At 33.1% G+C, this 18,544-nt stretch overlaps 2 protein-coding genes across 3 annotated transcripts; one reads left to right on the top strand and one right to left on the bottom strand.

Annotated features, from left to right (window-relative positions):
- Positions 1–5,675: 5,675 nt before the first annotated feature.
- Positions 5,676–13,310, top strand: Sam-S (S-adenosylmethionine Synthetase). Of its 2 annotated transcripts, none has more exons than XM_089699836.1 (11): positions 5,676–5,771; positions 6,381–6,714; positions 7,013–7,090; positions 7,183–7,305; positions 7,437–7,549; positions 9,445–9,588; positions 9,774–9,860; positions 10,207–10,338; positions 10,847–11,029; positions 11,404–11,537; positions 12,357–13,310. In XM_089699836.1, exons 2-11 carry the CDS (start codon positions 6,600–6,602, stop codon positions 12,457–12,459), a joined length of 1,212 nt encoding a protein of 403 aa, XP_089555962.1. In that variant the 5' UTR covers positions 5,676–5,771; positions 6,381–6,599; the 3' UTR covers positions 12,460–13,310. The 2 variants fall into 2 exon arrangements, with proteins under 2 accessions (XP_089555962.1, XP_089555961.1); XM_089699835.1 differs by lacking the exon at positions 7,437–7,549 and adding an exon at positions 7,735–7,847 and having other exon boundaries at positions 5,678–5,771.
- A 549-nt stretch (positions 13,311–13,859) lies between these two features.
- LOC149485039 (putative serine protease K12H4.7) lies at positions 13,860–18,510 on the bottom strand. The gene is made up of 10 exons (XM_089699809.1): positions 18,492–18,510; positions 18,014–18,208; positions 17,571–17,755; positions 17,146–17,378; positions 16,462–16,600; positions 15,771–15,916; positions 15,418–15,540; positions 15,091–15,229; positions 14,354–14,527; positions 13,860–14,017 (listed from the first exon to the last, which is right to left on the bottom strand). The coding sequence occupies exons 1-10, from the start codon at positions 18,492–18,494 to the stop codon at positions 13,912–13,914; spliced, it is 1,443 nt and encodes a 480-aa protein (XP_089555935.1). The 5' UTR covers positions 18,495–18,510; the 3' UTR covers positions 13,860–13,911.
- Positions 18,511–18,544: the final 34 nt, after the last annotated feature.

The following is an 18,544-nucleotide window of genomic DNA, read 5'->3' as shown; positions in this document are numbered from 1 at the left end:
ATACAAAAATAATTTCAATTCTTACAAGTTACTAAAACCAGCTGACAATCACAAACTTATGCTGATATTCCCACAGGAACATTTGGAGTAAAAGGAAAAACTTATTTTCGCCGAGGAAACCGCAGTACCTACCTACAGCTAGTCGTATATAAATGAGTCCGTATGACGGACAAGTCTTGTAGCTATAACTTGTGAACATTTAGAAGTTATTAGATCAGTAACAGTTTAATTTTAACTGCATTTAATTTTATACGCTTCTCACGATTAGAACTTTACGCTTTGACACACATAATGTAATAAAGAACAAAACTAATGAAATATAAAACAATGGAAACCTTTATTTAGATTTCGTCATGTTATTGACGTTTGAGGGAGAATCAATATGGTAAATAATTAAAAATCAATATTTTTTATCAAGGTTGTTAACAAAAAGTTAAAGTTTATCACACAACGCGGTGTTATGCAACGTATCTTCACTTCCCAATGAAGTAGCAAAATTGACACATAATAATTTAATTAGAACACGTGATAATCAGTTTTAATGATAAATTTACTGAGTATTAAGAGAGAGTTTGCAGTGATAATATCATTAATATCTAATGACGGCTTAGAATCACTGGATATAAAGATAGATAACGTTTTAGAGCCTTAGAAATATAGAATATATAGAATAGTACCTATTAACAAATTAATAGTTTAGAACCAACAAAAACCTGTATAATCGAACTGTGTCGAAAACCATTATATTACGACACAAAAATATTTAAAGTAGGTAATGTAAGCTTTGAAGTTTGATCTAAGAATGTAACTAATTATATTCCTTCATTATTTTTTACAAAAGCAATTAATAAATATATTTTTTTGTATAATAATTTAAAAAATCGGCAAGCGCACGCGGCCTCGGGAGGCGGGACAAACATTGTGGCCGACTAGCCGTAATAAACTACCTATTTATGCCCAGTCATCACTTTTATTATAATCCCTGTTCGATAAGTAGGTAATTAACACAGACAATAGGTAATTAAAGTGTTGTTATTTTATTTAATATCTTTAGTATGTATTTCATTGTGAGAACACTAGTTCCTAGTTTTTAACACTAGTTAGTAAAAAGTTTGCAGCATCCCTCTTTAAAGAAAATGAAATGGTTGTGATAAAAAATCCGAATGTGTTCCGCACAGGTGTTCCGTCATTTATTATACACTTATAAAAGTAGATACTTACTCATACCGGAATGATGGCGACTCTAAATTTTTTCTTTTTTATTATGTTTTAAATATTTTTTCTATTATCAGCTTGATTGTAATTAATGTAACTTCAAATGTTTATATTGGCCGGGTTATTAATTCATGACTTAGCATGTAAAAAAATATTTTATATCATCATAATGTTATAGTAGATGTTCCGGTTGCTGGGAATTGCAGTCAATCATTTTCTACAGTCACTATAAGGACTATAAAATATTGTGAATCAATTTGCTAGCAAACGCAAGTTATTCCGTGAACTGACGTCACATTGCGTGGTTGTAACTTTCTTATTAGAATTGAGGATCAAAAAGGGGAAATATTGATAAGTAATTAGATAGTAGATCACGTAGAAATTAAAGACTTTTAACGGATTTTAAACCCGATTTATTATCCGTTAATCCGAAAATGCGTTAAAAATCTTTAATTTATGCATACTACTAATAGTGTAAAATCAAACACTAGAAAATACTAACGTTAGTAAGACTTTTAAAATACATAGATATAGCTGGTTATCTAGATATTTATATTGTTTACTGATTACTAGATACTATCATATACTATTATACTATTGGGTCTTGGCAGAATATCAGCGTCATGGTTTATAGAACTATGGCATTGTGCTGAGCCAAGACCTTTTCAGGGAATATTGCTTTTATTTTTCTTTTTCTTTTAAGTAACTAAGTACTTATGTTAATGTAATTTTAGTTTTTAAGCATATATATATTTTTTAAATTGTTTAGTTTTTAAGAATTGTAATAATTCCCTGAATAAATGATAAATAAATAAATTACTCAAGAACGTAAATAAAGGACCTATCAATTAAGTGTGTCAATTACACGTTCATAATCCACTTAATAATTATATTATTAATCAGGTAAATAAACTATCAGTTTAAATACTATTTACGTCACACTAAATATATTTTACCGTGCACAAATATTTTGAATTTAATAAAAATAAAATTAATCTTAAAAACTTACATGAAAATTTGAAAATCTGACTCGCTTCGCGCCGTTCTTCGCCTATATGTAAACAGTATATAACGTCCATTACAATAACTGAATCTGAAATAAAAAATATAAATTTTCACTTTTTTTATAAAAAAAAGTTAAGTAAGTACCTACTTACATTTATTTTAATGCGGTTTTTTAAACGAAAATATGTTTTTGCGCAAGCGTGAAATATAGGTAACAACAAATAAAAATTATGTAATCAACATAAACTATTGCGAATTTTAAGAAGTGACTACTTAAATAAATAATTATAATTTCACGTACCTATCGATTGATAGCAGCGGTAAGGTAAAGAAATCGTCATCCTTTGAATTTGCCGCGTTTTTTTTTGGGCTGGATAAAGTTTAGTGTCCATGATGTTAATCTACATTATGTATCTATAATTCATCATCTCTATAACAAATTTCTTATAGAATCGATCAGTTGAGTTTGCATAAAAAAGTATAACAATCCATCCACCCACGCTCCCGGCTCCGTGATGCTTCTTACTTTCGTAGAAACTATTTTCCTTTTGAAACAAGTCATATGTCCGTATTTATGCAAAATGGAACCACTCGACAAATTTCGTTTTTTGCTTTTATTGAAGAATACTCATCCAAAAGTGGTCTAAATTCTTATACAAACAAGAACCACCTGATTTTTACGTTGGAAACAAGGTATACTAAAAGCAGAAAGGAACCACCAGCAACAACGAATAATACCATATTAAGCAAAACCGAACCACAGCACCACGGGACTGCTTTGTTCAAACAAATAAACGATATTACTATCATGTCATTTTATACAAAACAGATCCACACCTACTTGGTACCATTATACATTACACATATTTCTATTAATAACAATTATTTTTAATACACAAAATGGAACCAGGTTTCTGTGGTATGGTTATGCGTAAAATAAATACATAATTTAATTGTAATTTTTTATTGCAAAATAAAACCACAAGCATTCGGTTCTATTATGCATAAATAAATATTGTAAAACATTCTGAAAACCATCATCGCTATATGGAACCAAATGCCTTGACTTGTTACAATGCTTCTCATCTTTAAACAACGTATTTCATTACTTAAGTGCAAAACTCCGATTTTTTAAGTAAAACGTCGAACATCTGTCAATATAGGTGACATTCAGCGAAGTAGTTCGAATACGCGACGGTGTTTTTTTCCTCCGCGAAGTAAGTTCTATTGTTTTAGTTAATTACCTTTAAAATTAAATGTGAAAATGTTTAGTAATAAATAAATAAGCAAGCAATTGGTAAGAAAAGCATTGGAGACGAACACCGAAGATAATAATGAAGATACAACGGGTAAGTAGTTTTATTTAATGCATTTAAGTACTTATTGAATCTGAGATGCAGGTACGCTTTATCCACTTTTGATTCATTCCCGATTGTGGTGTGATTTTAAGAAGATAGTTCATTAAGTAAGTACAAGAGGAATCCTCTGTGGATTTACGTATTTTAACGATAATGTCGTTGTTCACGAAGGCGAGTCGAAGTAAGAGTCATTTTGTTACGATTCTTCTGTCATTGTGAGATGAAACTACTAAAGTCTAAAACCTGTTTTAAAAATAACTGTCGATAATCTAGGTACCTACCTACTATTTTGGTAAAATACGTTTAAGATGTATTTCTGATGCCGCTGTAACAACAAATACTAAAAAACAGAATAAAAAAAGACGTGTGGCACTCGGGGACTGCCGCGGTAAAGTTATTGCATAGCATGCCTTCAAGCCACACCTCCGAGCTCGTCGGAGTGAGGTTTTTTCGTAACGGAATTTCTCGATTCGGTCCCCGCGCTCAAGGCCCGCGATAGAAGCTATGCAATAGCTTAATAAATATTTAAGAAGCTCCCATACAATAAGCCGTGATTTTTTTGGCGTTTTTATAGATAATGGTACGGAACTCTTCGTTGCGCGAGTCCGACTCGCACTTAGCCAGTTTTTTGTACATGGCGCATGTACATACAACATACTTAGTCGTCTAGTAGGGACACGGCTTTATAAGAACTAATAATATTTTGCTGTCGCCATATACCTACCTACGTATAAAATCCACGCGGCTTTATTGTTTTGATTTAAAGCTTTTTTCTTTTTATTACAGAAGATAACGAAGAACCTTATACGTCGCTGCCTCTGGAGAAGCTTTCTTCGCCTTCTAGCGATATTCAGTCCATATTACATCTCATTCCACAAGATGCACAGTTTTATAACGGTCTCATTAGTGATGATGCAATAGAAGACCACATAGATGGACTAGACACGGTGGATTTCGAAATCCAATTTGATGATAACGTCGAATAAACGTCCTATATAAGTATTATTTTATGTATTTTATTAATTAAAGCTTTAATTACGATATTATAAATACATAGTTTCATTTATATCATGAAATCCCTGGGATGTGGTTCCTTTTTGTATAAGAGAAAACCTATCAATTGATAAATGTTAAAAGGAACCACATGCACATTTTCTTAATTATCTAGAAAGTTTAAGAATATTCAGAGCAAATTTATATACACATACTTAAATAAGTAATTTATCAATGAATTTAAATAAAATAAATTTTAATTTTACTTCATCTACCAGAGCTGCAAATGTTTTTGTAAATCCTTTGATATCTCAGAAGTGCGTTTTTGCTGGGTGGTTCCTTTTTGCTTAAATACGGACATATAAAATTATAACAGTACCTACATATCTTTTAAGATTACTTCAGATATCAATATTTAGTAAACATAAAATATTATCTGGTTTATGCTGAATTGTTATTGATTCGATTATAGAAGTATTTATGAAGAGATTGTCATAATTATTAGCAATGAACTTTCACACTAACCGTTCGTCTTTATTTTTTAATAGTACAGAAGCTGAATTATAAATTTAGTAGCGACATTTTTTTTACTTTTTTTTGTGACATTAACATACAAATTATACAAACCTATACAATATGTTCGACGTACGATAGTAGGTAGTTAACTATTTCTTAATCTTTGGTACAATAAATACTGTTTATAGTTTAACAGTAGAAAGTCAATGAAAGAAAGAAAGTCTTTATTTTATGAAGGTAGGTACACAGATTGTTGTGTCAAACGATTTTTTCTCGCGGATGAACCCTGTGGGAAAAGCAAATCTGTTCAGTAGTTTTCGCATGAAAGAGGAAAAAATATACACAGTTACCTACATCGAAAGACGAGAAAAGGTTGAGACTGTTGTCTGTTATCTTAGGAAGTTTATAGATGAAACATAGAGACACCGGTAATACCGGAAGAGATTAACCGCTATTGGATTTATTACTTATTTGTTTTACTTAAAATATTAATCACGCTCCTATACTACAATGTTAACTCACCATTAAACTGCATGTTTTGTGCGAAGTCGTTATCTTTAAGTAAATAGAATTTTCAGCTTCGGAGTCAGTACGCAAGCGCATCTCAAAGGAAAACGTTTATTCATAAAATTCATCAGTGTATTGTGTTAAGTGACTTCTAGTGAATACTGTGTGCTAGGAAGGGTTCGTTATATTTCTACATATTATGTAAAAAATATTTTAAATATTATATCTTTTATAAATAAATATGAAATTCAATAAACAATTTAACTACATATTTAGTTTTTTGCAAAGATGTTTTCTTATATTTTTACATAACTTAACTAATAAAAACAAAACGGATTTGACATTATTGATTATAGAATCTTAGAATTATTAAAATGTTGTTTCTTACACATTGTACTTACTTCGCGTCGTTCTAATATTTTTCTATATTCAATGTTCAAAGTTATTTCACTATTCAAATTTAAAACTGAAATTGATTAAAAAAATACCAAACAATAGGTACGTGATCGGTGATATAGTAATTTATACGCACTACATACAAAATACAAATGAAAATTAATGCATAATTTCATAAAAATAAAAAAAAACATTAACTAAATTCAGATAAAAAAATTCATTATTATTAATTTATTTTAATGCGTGTCTATATGTAACTATTTTCATTTTTAATTAATTGCTTTCCATCTTGGGAGAAATATATTAAATATTTTTACAATGTATTTTTACTTTTAAAATTAGCGCCAATTTTCTTTTAATCACAGATTACACATGGTAACTTTTTTTTAGGTTATACAGAATCAAAACAAAATATTTACACCAATAGCAAATAGGATTTCGTGAAGCAGTGACGCAAAAGATTATCGCTGATTGGTCAATATTTGAGACACTACAGCGCCACTCCGACCTTATAAATATCGGCGTGAGCTCGCGCCGGGCCTCTTTTCCACAGTATTATTACAAGAGGGTTTAGTCGTGTTATTTTGGTGGGCTAACTCTAAATTCAGAATGCCGGAAACCTCAAAAATGAACGGCTACGCGAAAACAAACGGCCACAGTTATGATATGGAAGATGGATCAGTGTTCCTATTCACATCAGAATCAGTGGGCGAGGGTCATCCAGGTTAGTTCAGTAAAGAGTACAGGAATTGTGATAAAATCCAAAAAATGGCCGACCAAAGACATGTGCGCAGATTTAGTGTAAAAATGAAAAAATATTTCAGTTTAAATTGTGTATGTGAAAACTCCATGTGTATGATAAAGAAGTTTAATTTGTGGTGCAAGAATAACATTCAGTTACATCACATAAAATGGGTCTTGTTATGTTGGCCATAATCAAAACACGTGGTTGGAGCAGTACAATCAATCTTGTTCGTAAATAACAATAAAGGACAAAGATGTAAATTAGTATTATGTTTCAGACAAAATGTGCGATCAAATAAGTGATGCTATCCTCGATGCACATCTATCCCAGGACCCTGACGCAAAAGTTGCGTGTGGTAAGTTCATCCCCTATTAAAATTACTTTATTTCATTGTTTATTCGTATTCAGGAATTTTTTTTTTACACCTTCCGTAATTTTGATACACAGAAACAGTAACAAAAACGGGCATGGTATTATTGTGCGGCGAAATTACCTCGAAGGCTAACGTCGATTATCAAAAGGTTGTGAGAGATACCGTGAAACACATTGGATATGATGACTCTTCCAAAGGTAAATATATTAGTAAACAACCTTAATATTTTGGCGGACTGCCAGAAAATGAATAGCACTGAATTCTATTCCAAATTCTTGTTTGACCTCTCAGTTGGAGCTAGTCTAAATAATGTTTTCGTGCACACTAGGTTTTGATTGGCGAACACTAAATTTGTTAGTGGCAATAGAAGAACAGAGTCCCAACATAGCCGAGGGGGTCTATCAAGATAGAGATGAATTGGATATTGGGGCAGGAGATCAGGTATAAACTTGGGCAAATGCACGAAAATCGGGATACAATCAAAATATTTACAGAAAATTTGCATGTCCAATCGATTGTCATGGCAGGCCAACATCATTCATAACATGTACTATAGTAGGACAGATCTTATGTTAAGAACAATTGTCATAAATTCAATATTTATTAGTAAATGCATGTTGGGTCAGGGTTTGATTACAAGACGTGCAGTGTGATGCTGGCTCTGGACCAACAGTCACCAAACATAGCCGCTGGGGTGCATGAGAATCGGAATGATGAAGAAGTTGGTGCGGGCGACCAGGTATGACATTATACTCCAATACATCAAAGGTATTTGTAATTTGTACAATGTTAATTTAAAGCATTATTTATATGCTTTACCACAGTTTTGAGAATAAAGTATTATATTCTTTAGTGTCCGACCGAAAGTTCGGTTTCAGTTTTGGCCATGTGAGTTTCGGTTTCGGCCTGGAAACCAGTTTTGGTCAGACACTAATATTCTTATCAGCCTGTTGAATAAGCTGTTTTATCTAATTTACATATTATATAATAACTATACTAAAAATCATGTTTTCATAATTCTTGGGATTATCACCTATTATCACTCTTGGAATTTTCTTCATGGGTCATAGTTATTGCACCATAATAATTAATCATAATAAAGAATTTTTAACGCATATTCTAAGTGTTTTCCTTATAAAGTTACACAGGGTTAACTTATATGTATATCTGATTATCATTTAATCTTTAGTAATAATTGTAAAAATAATTACTTCTATATACCAATTATATATTCAATTGATTGAAGAATAGAGTAGCGATGTATACTATACAATATGCTTTGTCCATGAATTTATCTATCTATTTTCTAATCCTCATCTCAAATCTGGGTTGCCTTGAACTAAAAATAAGCTTATCATTATCAATGGAACACAATAAATTATTATTATTTTATAGCTAAGACTTTAATTATTTGCATAACAAACTTTGTATTATTCTACCTTTGTTACAAAGTAGACTACATATTTTTTAAATACTCATGTGAAAAGTGTAAAAATGCTTAGTATGTTGTTGAATAAATTTAATACTTAACATGTTTCACTGATCAATAACTTTATAAGCACTTATTTTGTGTTAAAATATTACAAAACTAAGCATTTCAACATAGGAGATTTTTTCAGGAAGTCATTAAGAATGTTATAATATGAATTTTAAATGAAACAAGATGCAGAATATGTCCTTGAAACACTCAATCAGTATCAGTCTCGTTGATTGAGAACATCTTCAATATTCTTAAATTGAATATGGTCTAAGATCCGAATAGAAGTCGAAATGCAACGGCGTGATAATAGAATGAGACCAATTTTATAATAAACTAGCGGTCCGCCCCAGCTTCGCCCGTGGTACATGTTTACGTTTTCGCTACATAAGAACCATCCTCGTACTTCAAGGAATATAATAAAAAAAGAATTATCGAAATCGGTTCAGCCGTTCTCGAGTTATGCGCTTACCAACACATTTTGCGATTCATTTTTATATATAAGAAGATTTAGTGTATTAAAAATGGGTTGACTGGGAAAATCCTGGACAGGACATTTTTAATGAATTAAAAAAAAAAAACATTTTTTTTTAATTAATTGCAGTATCAACATAATTACTTATATTCGGATAAAAAGACTTATATTCGGATCTTAGACCAATAGTTATATGTACATAACACTAGGTATAGTTTATCAACATTTAGGGTGGTGGTTTCCACCTATGTATAATGTTTGAAGATGTGTAGTGAGGAATGTGTTTGTATATAACCAATCATATTCTTTTATTTAGTTTGAAGCGTTTAGCGTTTGAAGCTATACTATTAAGTATTTTATTTTTAAATATTATGTTTATAACAGGGATTGATGTTCGGCTATGCTACAGATGAAACAGAAGAATGTATGCCATTGACCGTAGTACTTGCACATAGACTAAATCAGAAAATAGCCGAACTCCGACGAAACGGTGAATTTTGGTGGGCGCGTCCGGATTCAAAAACACAGGTAAAATTTTTACTTATAATTTTATTATTATTGTCAGTAACTAACCTTGACTTGGTATTGTTACAAGCGTGTTATTTCCCTTATCAAAACATATAGGTGTTCATTAAAATTTTATTAAGTCAGTGTTTACTTTTTATTACATTTTTAATTTATGTGCATTTTTATCATGTATAATGTTTTTGTAGGTGACCTGCGAGTATGTTTTCGCTGGCGGTGCTACAGTTCCTCAAAGAGTCCACACTGTTGTTGTTTCATTACAGCATTCTGAAAAGGTAAACAAATAATGTTTTTTTGTTTATATCTTGAGACACGGTGTTTTAATAATTCATTGCATATTATGTAAGCTAATTTTTTTTTAATTTATGTAAAGTGACTTAATATACTATGGAAGGCAATATCCTTTTGTTATTATATTAAGTGGCAAGATCCTTATAATAATATATTCTATCAATTAAAAGGAAATAATTATAGTAATAATTATTATTTATTATAGTAATAATTATTTGCATTGATAATTTCTTTAATTACTCTTTACTTTAGTTACTTATGCAAATTAGAATTTTATATTAGAAGTTTTTAAGTAAAAGTCGAATTTAATATGATTGAATTTTTTTATAGATTGCATTGGAGACACTTCGCGAAGAAATCAGAGACAAAGTTATTAAGGAAGTGATCCCGGCACAATACTTTGATGAAAGAACAGTTGTTCACATCAACCCATGTGGATTATTCATTATTGGTGGACCTCAGGTAAAATTTGTTATGTTTGTCTTATACCAAAATAAGGTTAATATGTTGTATTTGTATTGTTGTGAAAAAATTTTATCTGTGATCTATCAAGTTCCCCAAACAATTATTAGTATAAGTATTTATTATGTAGAAAATTTGTGAATGTAAGAAAGATTTATTGTCTCCAATTTTGAACACACAAAAGACTCACAGAGTTACTTTCGCATTTATAGTAATAAATTACTATATTTGAAGATTTTATTTTACTTTGGCAGTAGTAAGATAGAAGAAATAGGTATGTATCACTACATAGTATAAAACAAAGTCGCTTTCTCTGTCCCTATGTCCCTTTGTATGCTTAAATCTTTAAAACAACGCAACGGATTTTGATGCGGTTTTTTTTAATAGATAGAGTGATTTAAGGGGAAGGTTTTAGTATATAATTTATTAGGTTTTAGACCAAGCGGGCGAAGACGCGGGCGGTAAGCTAGTAGTATAATAATTAACAATGTGTCTGTTGTCTCGGCAGTCGGACGCGGGTCTAACGGGGCGCAAGATCATCGTGGACACGTACGGCGGCTGGGGCGCGCACGGCGGCGGCGCGTTCTCCGGCAAGGACTTCACCAAAGTGGACCGCTCGGCCGCGTACGCCGCGCGCTGGGTCGCCAAGTCGCTCGTCAAGGCGGGGCTGTGCCGCCGCTGCATGGTGCAGGTGAGCGGGGTTGTGCCGCCGTTAGTGCGGGCTAGTGCTGCCGCTATGGATAGGTTTGTGCCGCCGTCGAGTGCGGGTTTGTTCCGCCGCTGGGGATGGACTTGTGCTGCCGCTGGATGCGGAATTGTGCGGCCGTTAGAGACGCGCTAGTGTCGATGTTTATGTTGATGTTTGAATCGAGATTATGAATCCGCTGTGTGCAGCGCGTGAACGGTGAATTATGTGTGCCGAATATATTCTAAATGTTATGTTACAATAAAATTAAATAATTTCACTAAAATTGCTTATGATTATAAAAATCATAAAGATTTATTCTTGTTGTACATGAATAAATGATATATGTAATATAATGATATATTTATGCATCTTTTCAGGTCGCCTACGCTATCGGAGTTGCCGAGCCCCTATCCATCACAGTCTTCGATTACGGCACATCACACAAAACACAGCAGGAACTCCTCTCTATTGTACAAAAGAACTTCGATTTGAGACCAGGCAAAATTGTTACGTGAGTTGTTTTGTTTCATGTTTTTAGAAAAAAAATATGATATTGAGGTGATTTATTAAAAAATTGAATGTGAATAATATTATAATAGAATTCAATAAAAGATTATATTATGAATAAGAAAGATTTAATTAGTTATAAAATTGACTTAATTTTCATTAATGGACAAATATTTAGTTACGTAATAATTTATCATAATATGTCGTGTGTATATGTTGCCCTTTAAGATCAAAAACTTTCGATTACTTTCGTAACTATCGATTAATGATGAACTCGAGGCGAGCATTGACTGACCGTGCATAACTTACGCGTCTTAACTTTACCTTTACCAAGCAAAAACACGGAACGCGAACGCAGTGATATCGCTGTCTTATATTGCAAAAGATTTAAACTCATTTATGTAAAGTAAACATACCTAATACTAAATGGAGAACCTTAGTACTTTTTCGACGTGTTCTAAAAAGGGGTTATTTACATTGAGATAATATTACTACGTATGGAGGAAACACCACAAACAAAATCTGTGCGGCATTTTTTTGCCCTAAGTTTTAAAAATTATTATCTAGTTAGGTACTTACCGATGAAAGTTATTCCTTTGCACTTTTCCGTATTATTTGTGCAATATTGTAACACACACGAAGGCATATTTGATGCGTTTCACTTTAAAACAAATAAAAAATGAGCGTGCAGTTACGCCATATGGCGTATGTTGAGCGGAACATAGTGATGTAGGCGGTGTCGTCTCCATATGTATAACTCAATGTCTAAAAAGAGTTTTTTTACATAATATGCATTTATAAAGTGTAAATTGTTGTTGTGCAGAGAGCTGAACCTGCGCGCGCCGATCTACCAGAAGACGAGCACGTACGGGCACTTCGGGCGCGCCGGCTTCCCCTGGGAGAGCCCCAAGCCGCTCGTGCACTGACTCGAGCCCCTTATACTAAGTATTCGTTAGCGTAGTGCGTAGGTGCCGACATTTCTGACTTTCAGTTGGTTCGGGACCAGGGCGGCAGTTCGACCATTCGGGCGTAACCCCTCCCCCCACCCGCGTGAACTGTGTTATTTATGAAATCGTGTCTACCCCGCCTCGAATGGTGAACTGCCAGTAATCTCGAATGTTTCATATTGAGTGCGTAGGCGCCGACATTTCTGACTTGGAGTTAGTTCGGGACAGGGGCGGCAGTTCGACCATTCGGGCGTAACTCCCCCCACCCGCGTGAACTGTGTTATTTATGAAATCGTGCCTCGTACCGCCTCGAATGGTGAACTGCCTGTAATCTCGTTTCATATTGAGCTTTTATATCGGTTGGGGCCCCGAGCGAGTCACAGCGGCCCCCCCCCCCCCCCCCCGCTGCAACGCGGCGCTGCGGGCGACGCGACACTTAGCGTAAGTGTTCATAAGCTCGTAAGTGTGTAGCGCGTCGTGTAGTTTACGATTTTTTAGTGTAATTCAGGTCGCCTCGCGCGCGGCGCCATTTGTGTTGTGTTTCCGAAGAGGATCGAAAGTGGAAAAGAGCCGTTTCGGAAACACACCGACCCGTTCGGGGCGCGTTTGCATTTACGACGCCGCCGACGTTTAGATGAAGTCGCGATTGAACTTTATGAATTTAGACGTTTAGCGTTTCGATTATTCCTAGTTCGGGTAGCGATTGATGTGATTGTATTTTTCGATCTGTTTCGACCCATTCGATTTTGATGACTAACTCTCTATGGAAATAAAATTTGTCACGATGTAAAATTTGAAAATAAAGTGTATTCTCAATGATTGGGATTCGATATGTGTATTTTTATTTGATAACCTTTACTCCTTATCTATATTTCACTCCATTGACGTAAAATAAACAACTAGACTTAACTGCCCAAAGCAAAACTGCTAACACGTGTATTAGGCAAAGTTTTCTAATGAAGCAACAACTAGTTTGAAAATAACGGCCACGGAATATGGTTTTAATTTTTAATGAAGAATGTTTTATATCCTGCTCGTACATTTTTTAACGATCTTTTAATAGGCGATCGTGAGTTAAACTGTTGTTTATGGTCAACACTATGAACAAATAAATTTAGCTTAAATTGATTAAATGAAAACTTAAATAGCGTTCAAATCCATTCCTAACTTAATTATTTAGTAGTAGGATAGAGCGAACAACTTTCCTATGCATGTTATCGGTCTTTAAAAAATGTACCTACGCAATAATAATACCTTACTAATTGTAATTACATAATAATAATAGGTACCTTAGCTTCATAAAAAAGTATAATGATAAACTACTTATCATTTTATGTTGATTGCAAACAATAGAAAACGAATAAATAAATAAAAAACGATTTAACAATAAAAATATTTATTATTCTATACTTCATAATATAAAACAATGAATCACTTCAGCCAACTAGCAATCAGTCTTCGCGCGGCTTGTTGCGCGTTTGTCATTCTAATTGTATCTGTTCTTAACCAACGTTGCATGTCGAAGCAATGGGATGCCCTGTAAATAATTATAAATTAATAAAAATTTAGCTAATTAATTATAATTCCCGCGTTGATTGAAATTCGACGTCATTTCCACCAAGTAGATGGTTATCGTTCTAATCAATTTGAAATTATGTACTATTCAAATGTTCGGCTGTTCGGCTTCGCCCGTGGTACATGTTTATGTTTTCTTTCCATAAGAACCATCTTCGTACTTCAAGGAATATTATAAAAAAAGAATTATCGAAATCGGTCCTTCCGTTCACGCGTGATGCCGTGACCAAGGAAAACGGGTTTCATTTTTATATATATGTATCTAGATAACTTATTAATACGTTACCAAAGTACATACCTAGGGACAGTATAAGTAGGCGAAGTCTCAGACAAGTCCTCTTCATATACTCCAAGAGCGTGCCACGGGTCAATAGTACCATGAATATTGACTGTATTGTTCACTCTGGGTTCTAAACCCCCATAAACGCGATTTACGCGATCTGCAGCCGCGTATACAAAGGCTTCGTCGAAACTAAAATTAAAATAATGAAATTAAGTTGAGATGAAACAGAAATTAACCATAAAGAAATAAGTATAGCATAATGCTACGTCGAGGTGTTATTTTTATCACCGTTCATACAAATCTTGTTCAAGGAGACCGTATTATAAATTCCTCAATGCTTGCTCGAAGAACTTAATCTATATTTAACGCATCATAATATAATAAGGCGTGAATAGGCTTAGTTTTAAGATACAATATGTATATAATAAAGCCAATTTGTACCACAACTAAGAAAACCTTGAGGAATATGAAAGTAATGTTTTCTAAAACGACTCGACATTCGCCGTTATACATTTACTAAATATATCTTAAAACGAACAAGGCAGTTAAACGTTATGACGTCGTTGTTAAATGCGATTTATTTTTAATTTCAATATTCATAACAGCCAGCCAGCAGGCTCACGGAAGTTTTGCCAAAACTTCTAACTACTTGTGGAAAGTCAAAAATAAAACTATCATTAGTTTCTATTGAAGTAGCCGTGTTAATTTAAGACGTTGATATTCTGCTTTATCCTAACCCATATAATACTCACCTTGGATCATAAGCCTGTTTACAAACATCTACATAAAAGGCCACAGACAACCATCGCAGTTGGTCGAACACGGTGCCAATACGCGGCGCAGTCTGGTAGTACCCGTACTCTGTGCACGTTTGATAGTACCATGCACGGGCTGAAATATTACGATAATTTTACTATAAACATATATCGAAATAATTTGGTCACTATTTACAAATTTAAAATGTATGAAAAAAAGATTGATTCACTATGGATTTATAGGAAATATTTTAGTGTTTGTTAAGATTGTCGACGTTATCTTGTTGACATTTAAGTTAGGGGGTTCGGTACTAGTTAACTTACAATTAGTATTTCTGTTTCTATAGCCTTCGATGTAATTCTCGTAATTTATGTTCCAACAATCATCTTCACCTAGATTGCGTATAGCGGCGATGTAGCCTCCAATTTTCTCCATTGGATTGGTTCCTAAAATTTTAATTCATGGCTATTGAGAGTATAAATAGTAATACAATATTGTTTAGAACAATCAACTACAAAGTGGATTTAATAAATTCGAAAACCTATGTTTTAACTGATTTAAAAAAAAAGGGAAGCCGCTCGCAATGTTTTTAAATTTTATAGCATTTTTATATAATATGTAGGTATATTATTTTGAAAATTTAATAGAGAAAATTTAATAAACATAAAAATATAACCGTAAGCTTCAGTTGCGAAATTATCGCATATAGTTCGAAGTGAGCCTGGCCGGGCTTGCTGGACGGAGGTGGAAAATGTCCAACTGATAAGACCCGAAAAGAATCCCAATTCATATTCGTTGTTGTAGTCTAACGGTGCACATAATCTGGAAGTTAAAATGTTATATCCTTGTTATATCTATTATAAACAATTAATGAGAATCGTCAAGACGTCAATTTCAAATAAATTGTTAAAAATCTTTCAGTCTAATGAATTATACGCGCGAGTCGTTATATTTATTAAGCTAAAGTATTTAAATTTATTAACAAATTTAAATAAACTGAGTCTTAGAAAATATGTCTCTGGTACAAAATGAGTAGTGTTGTTAATTAGTTATTGAAAATTGGACAATTACCAACATTATGCTTGTCTATGCGTAGGCTGACACGCTCTTAGTCAAAATAATTTTAATAAAACCTATATTTTTATAGCTATGGATGAAAGGATGGATATTTATTTCTTTTCCACAGTAAATTGTGAAAGCTATTTTTTATTATATAAGCGGAAAGCTCCAACAAAAGAGAAGGCGATTCACTGAAAGCTACTTCTTTACCCGAGTAACTACAGCTATACTATTTTATTTCTTTTGAATTGGACCAACAGCCTAGTCCTTTAATAAAAAGGTACAAAATCATAATAAAGCTTATATACCTAAGATTTCTCTCCAGCTCCCGTCTTCCAGCCTCTGTATTCATAGCTGCTATTGTGTCAGCTATACCTTGCCTTATTGTAGCAATGCATTGCTCACCGCCTTCCGATAAAAATGCTTGGTGGACAACTTCCAAATAACCTGGAGAAGATATTTAGTTTGAATATTTCTCAAAATATTCTTTATGCATCGGAATATTTTTATGTATTCTTCAATTATACAAATTCGCCTGGACCAATTTTAAATATTATTTATTTCGTTAAATTCGAAGTTAAACATAACTGTCATATAAAGTTTAAAGACGAGTTCTGGCGCCATTTTTTAACCGACTTCAAAAAAAAGGAGGAGGTTATCAATTCGGCCGGTATGTTTTTTTTTTATGTATGTACACCGATTACTCCGTGGTTTCTGAACCGATTTACGTGATTCTTTTTTTGTTCGATGCGGGATGGTGTCGAATTGGTCCCATAAAAATTTTATTCGGATAGGCCCAGTAGTTTTTATTTTATGAGCATTTTTGTCTGTATTTGTAAATGTTGCAAGTGCAAGTTTGAAGTCGGTTGTTTTTAACGCAGTTATTGACTTGTTTAAAGAGAACTTTATTGAAACATTTAAAAACGAGGTAGGTATATAGATAAACCAACAATCTTTTATAAATAAATACTTTCCTAATAATAAATGTTTACCTGTAAAATCAACTTTAGCCAGAATAGGTCCACTAGAGCCTACCCCACCGACCACAAGATGTGGGTACTTCTTCTTGAACCAAATCACCATGTTCGCCGCGTACGAGCCTCCATACAACACCACTTTACTGTTAGCGAATCTAGGGTGGCTCTTCATTTCACTTATGAAATATGCGAGATCAGCTAGCGCTTGGTCTACGTTCAAAAAACGCAAATTCTGTGTCGTGAAGTTCCTGTAAAATGAATTATTCAAACATATTGATAGATTTTTTTGTTGGTTTATATTGCAATTTTAATTAGATTAGAAAATTTAAGCATACAACAGGGATAAAATATAACTCTGGGAAACAGATATGTATTTTTAATATGTAAGACACACAGCCGAAAACAAACAAACAAACCATAAAGCGTTGCATAAAGCTTACCGATATGGCAAAGATTCTCCATAATATCTATGTTCTGTATAAAACTGGTAGCCTTTATTCTCACGCGCCGCCTCGTACATGTTACCAGCTCGTAGCCAGCCTTCAACGATGTCCCATTCTCCTCCCACAAGTATGAAGATTGGATATCCGTCGCCTCCGAAGAATTCATCGTTGAACATGAAACGCTAAAATACAAGTCATTACTTATAAAATTTGTGCACGGGCCAATAAATATGTGTAATGAATTATCTAGTTTAGTAGTTCATTTTGAAATAATTTTAATTAGATAATCATAATACTGATTAGATTTAGATAATAATTAATAATACATTGATGTACATTCCATCGACTGTACTTTCTCAAATTTATAATGTTTAAAATATTATTAATTTACCTTATTAAAATGATTAAAAAACTATCCCATAGGCACATTTAATACGTACCATTTGATAAGTATCCTTATTTTGCGGATCAAAATGGTCGATCGGCATAGTTATCCAACTGGTTTTAACATCAGAAGTGCTGAAAAACTGAACGTCTCCGGGCGATGAGAGGTCCACCCTTATTGGTGGTTCTACCATCCGCTTTTCTATGGCCCACGTACATGGTATGAGGCATAATATTGTATAAAATAATATCTGAAAAATGGGATGGATAATAAGCTTATACCTAGTAATTTTTGTTTCATGTACTTATAACAAAAAAAAATGCCAAGATACAGTGAAAATGTTTTGAGGCTACTCTTTAAAAATTTGTCAATATTGTGAGTTAATTATAAGTGTTTCTTTCAGAAAACTAATCAATCTATATTCATGGAGTAACGCATAGGCTTATTTTTTATCCTAGAATCATTGTTATGTATTCTTGAACTTTGATCGAAACAACTAATTAAAAAAAGACACTACATTGATGAAAACTCACCATTCTTTATAGTAACAAGCAGCAACTGAATTATTGTATCGATTTATCATATC

The sequence above is a fragment of the Colias philodice genome, chromosome 10 (assembly GCF_061535455.1).
Source record: "Colias philodice isolate Cphi_HAF_F1 chromosome 10, ilColPhil1 Martin Lab GWU primary, whole genome shotgun sequence".
NCBI classification, from domain to species: Eukaryota; Metazoa; Arthropoda; class Insecta; order Lepidoptera; family Pieridae; genus Colias; species Colias philodice.
Note: the sequence above shows the minus strand (reverse complement) of the source record. Positions and strands in the feature narration are given on the sequence as shown.

What these genes read in the sequence shown, in the direction of transcription:
- Sam-S (XM_089699836.1), top strand. Translation starts at nt 6,600, where the DNA reads ATGCCGGAAACCTCAAAAATGAACGGCTACGCGAAAACAAACGGCCAC. An exon ending in TGACGCAAAAGTTGCGTGTG is followed by an intron (nt 7,091 to 7,182) that starts GTAAGTTCATCC and finishes TTTGATACACAG; the next exon opens with AAACAGTAACAAAAACGGGC. An exon ending in ATATTGGGGCAGGAGATCAG is followed by an intron (nt 7,550 to 9,444) that starts GTATAAACTTGG and finishes TGTTTATAACAG; the next exon opens with GGATTGATGTTCGGCTATGC.
- LOC149485039 (XM_089699809.1), bottom strand. An exon ending in GGCTAAAGTTGATTTTACAG is followed by an intron (nt 16,601 to 17,145) that starts GTAAACATTTAT and finishes TATCTTCTCCAG; the next exon opens with GTTATTTGGAAGTTGTCCAC. An exon ending in GAGCTGGAGAGAAATCTTAG is followed by an intron (nt 15,917 to 16,461) that starts GTATATAAGCTT and finishes TTTAACTTCCAG; the next exon opens with ATTATGTGCACCGTTAGACT.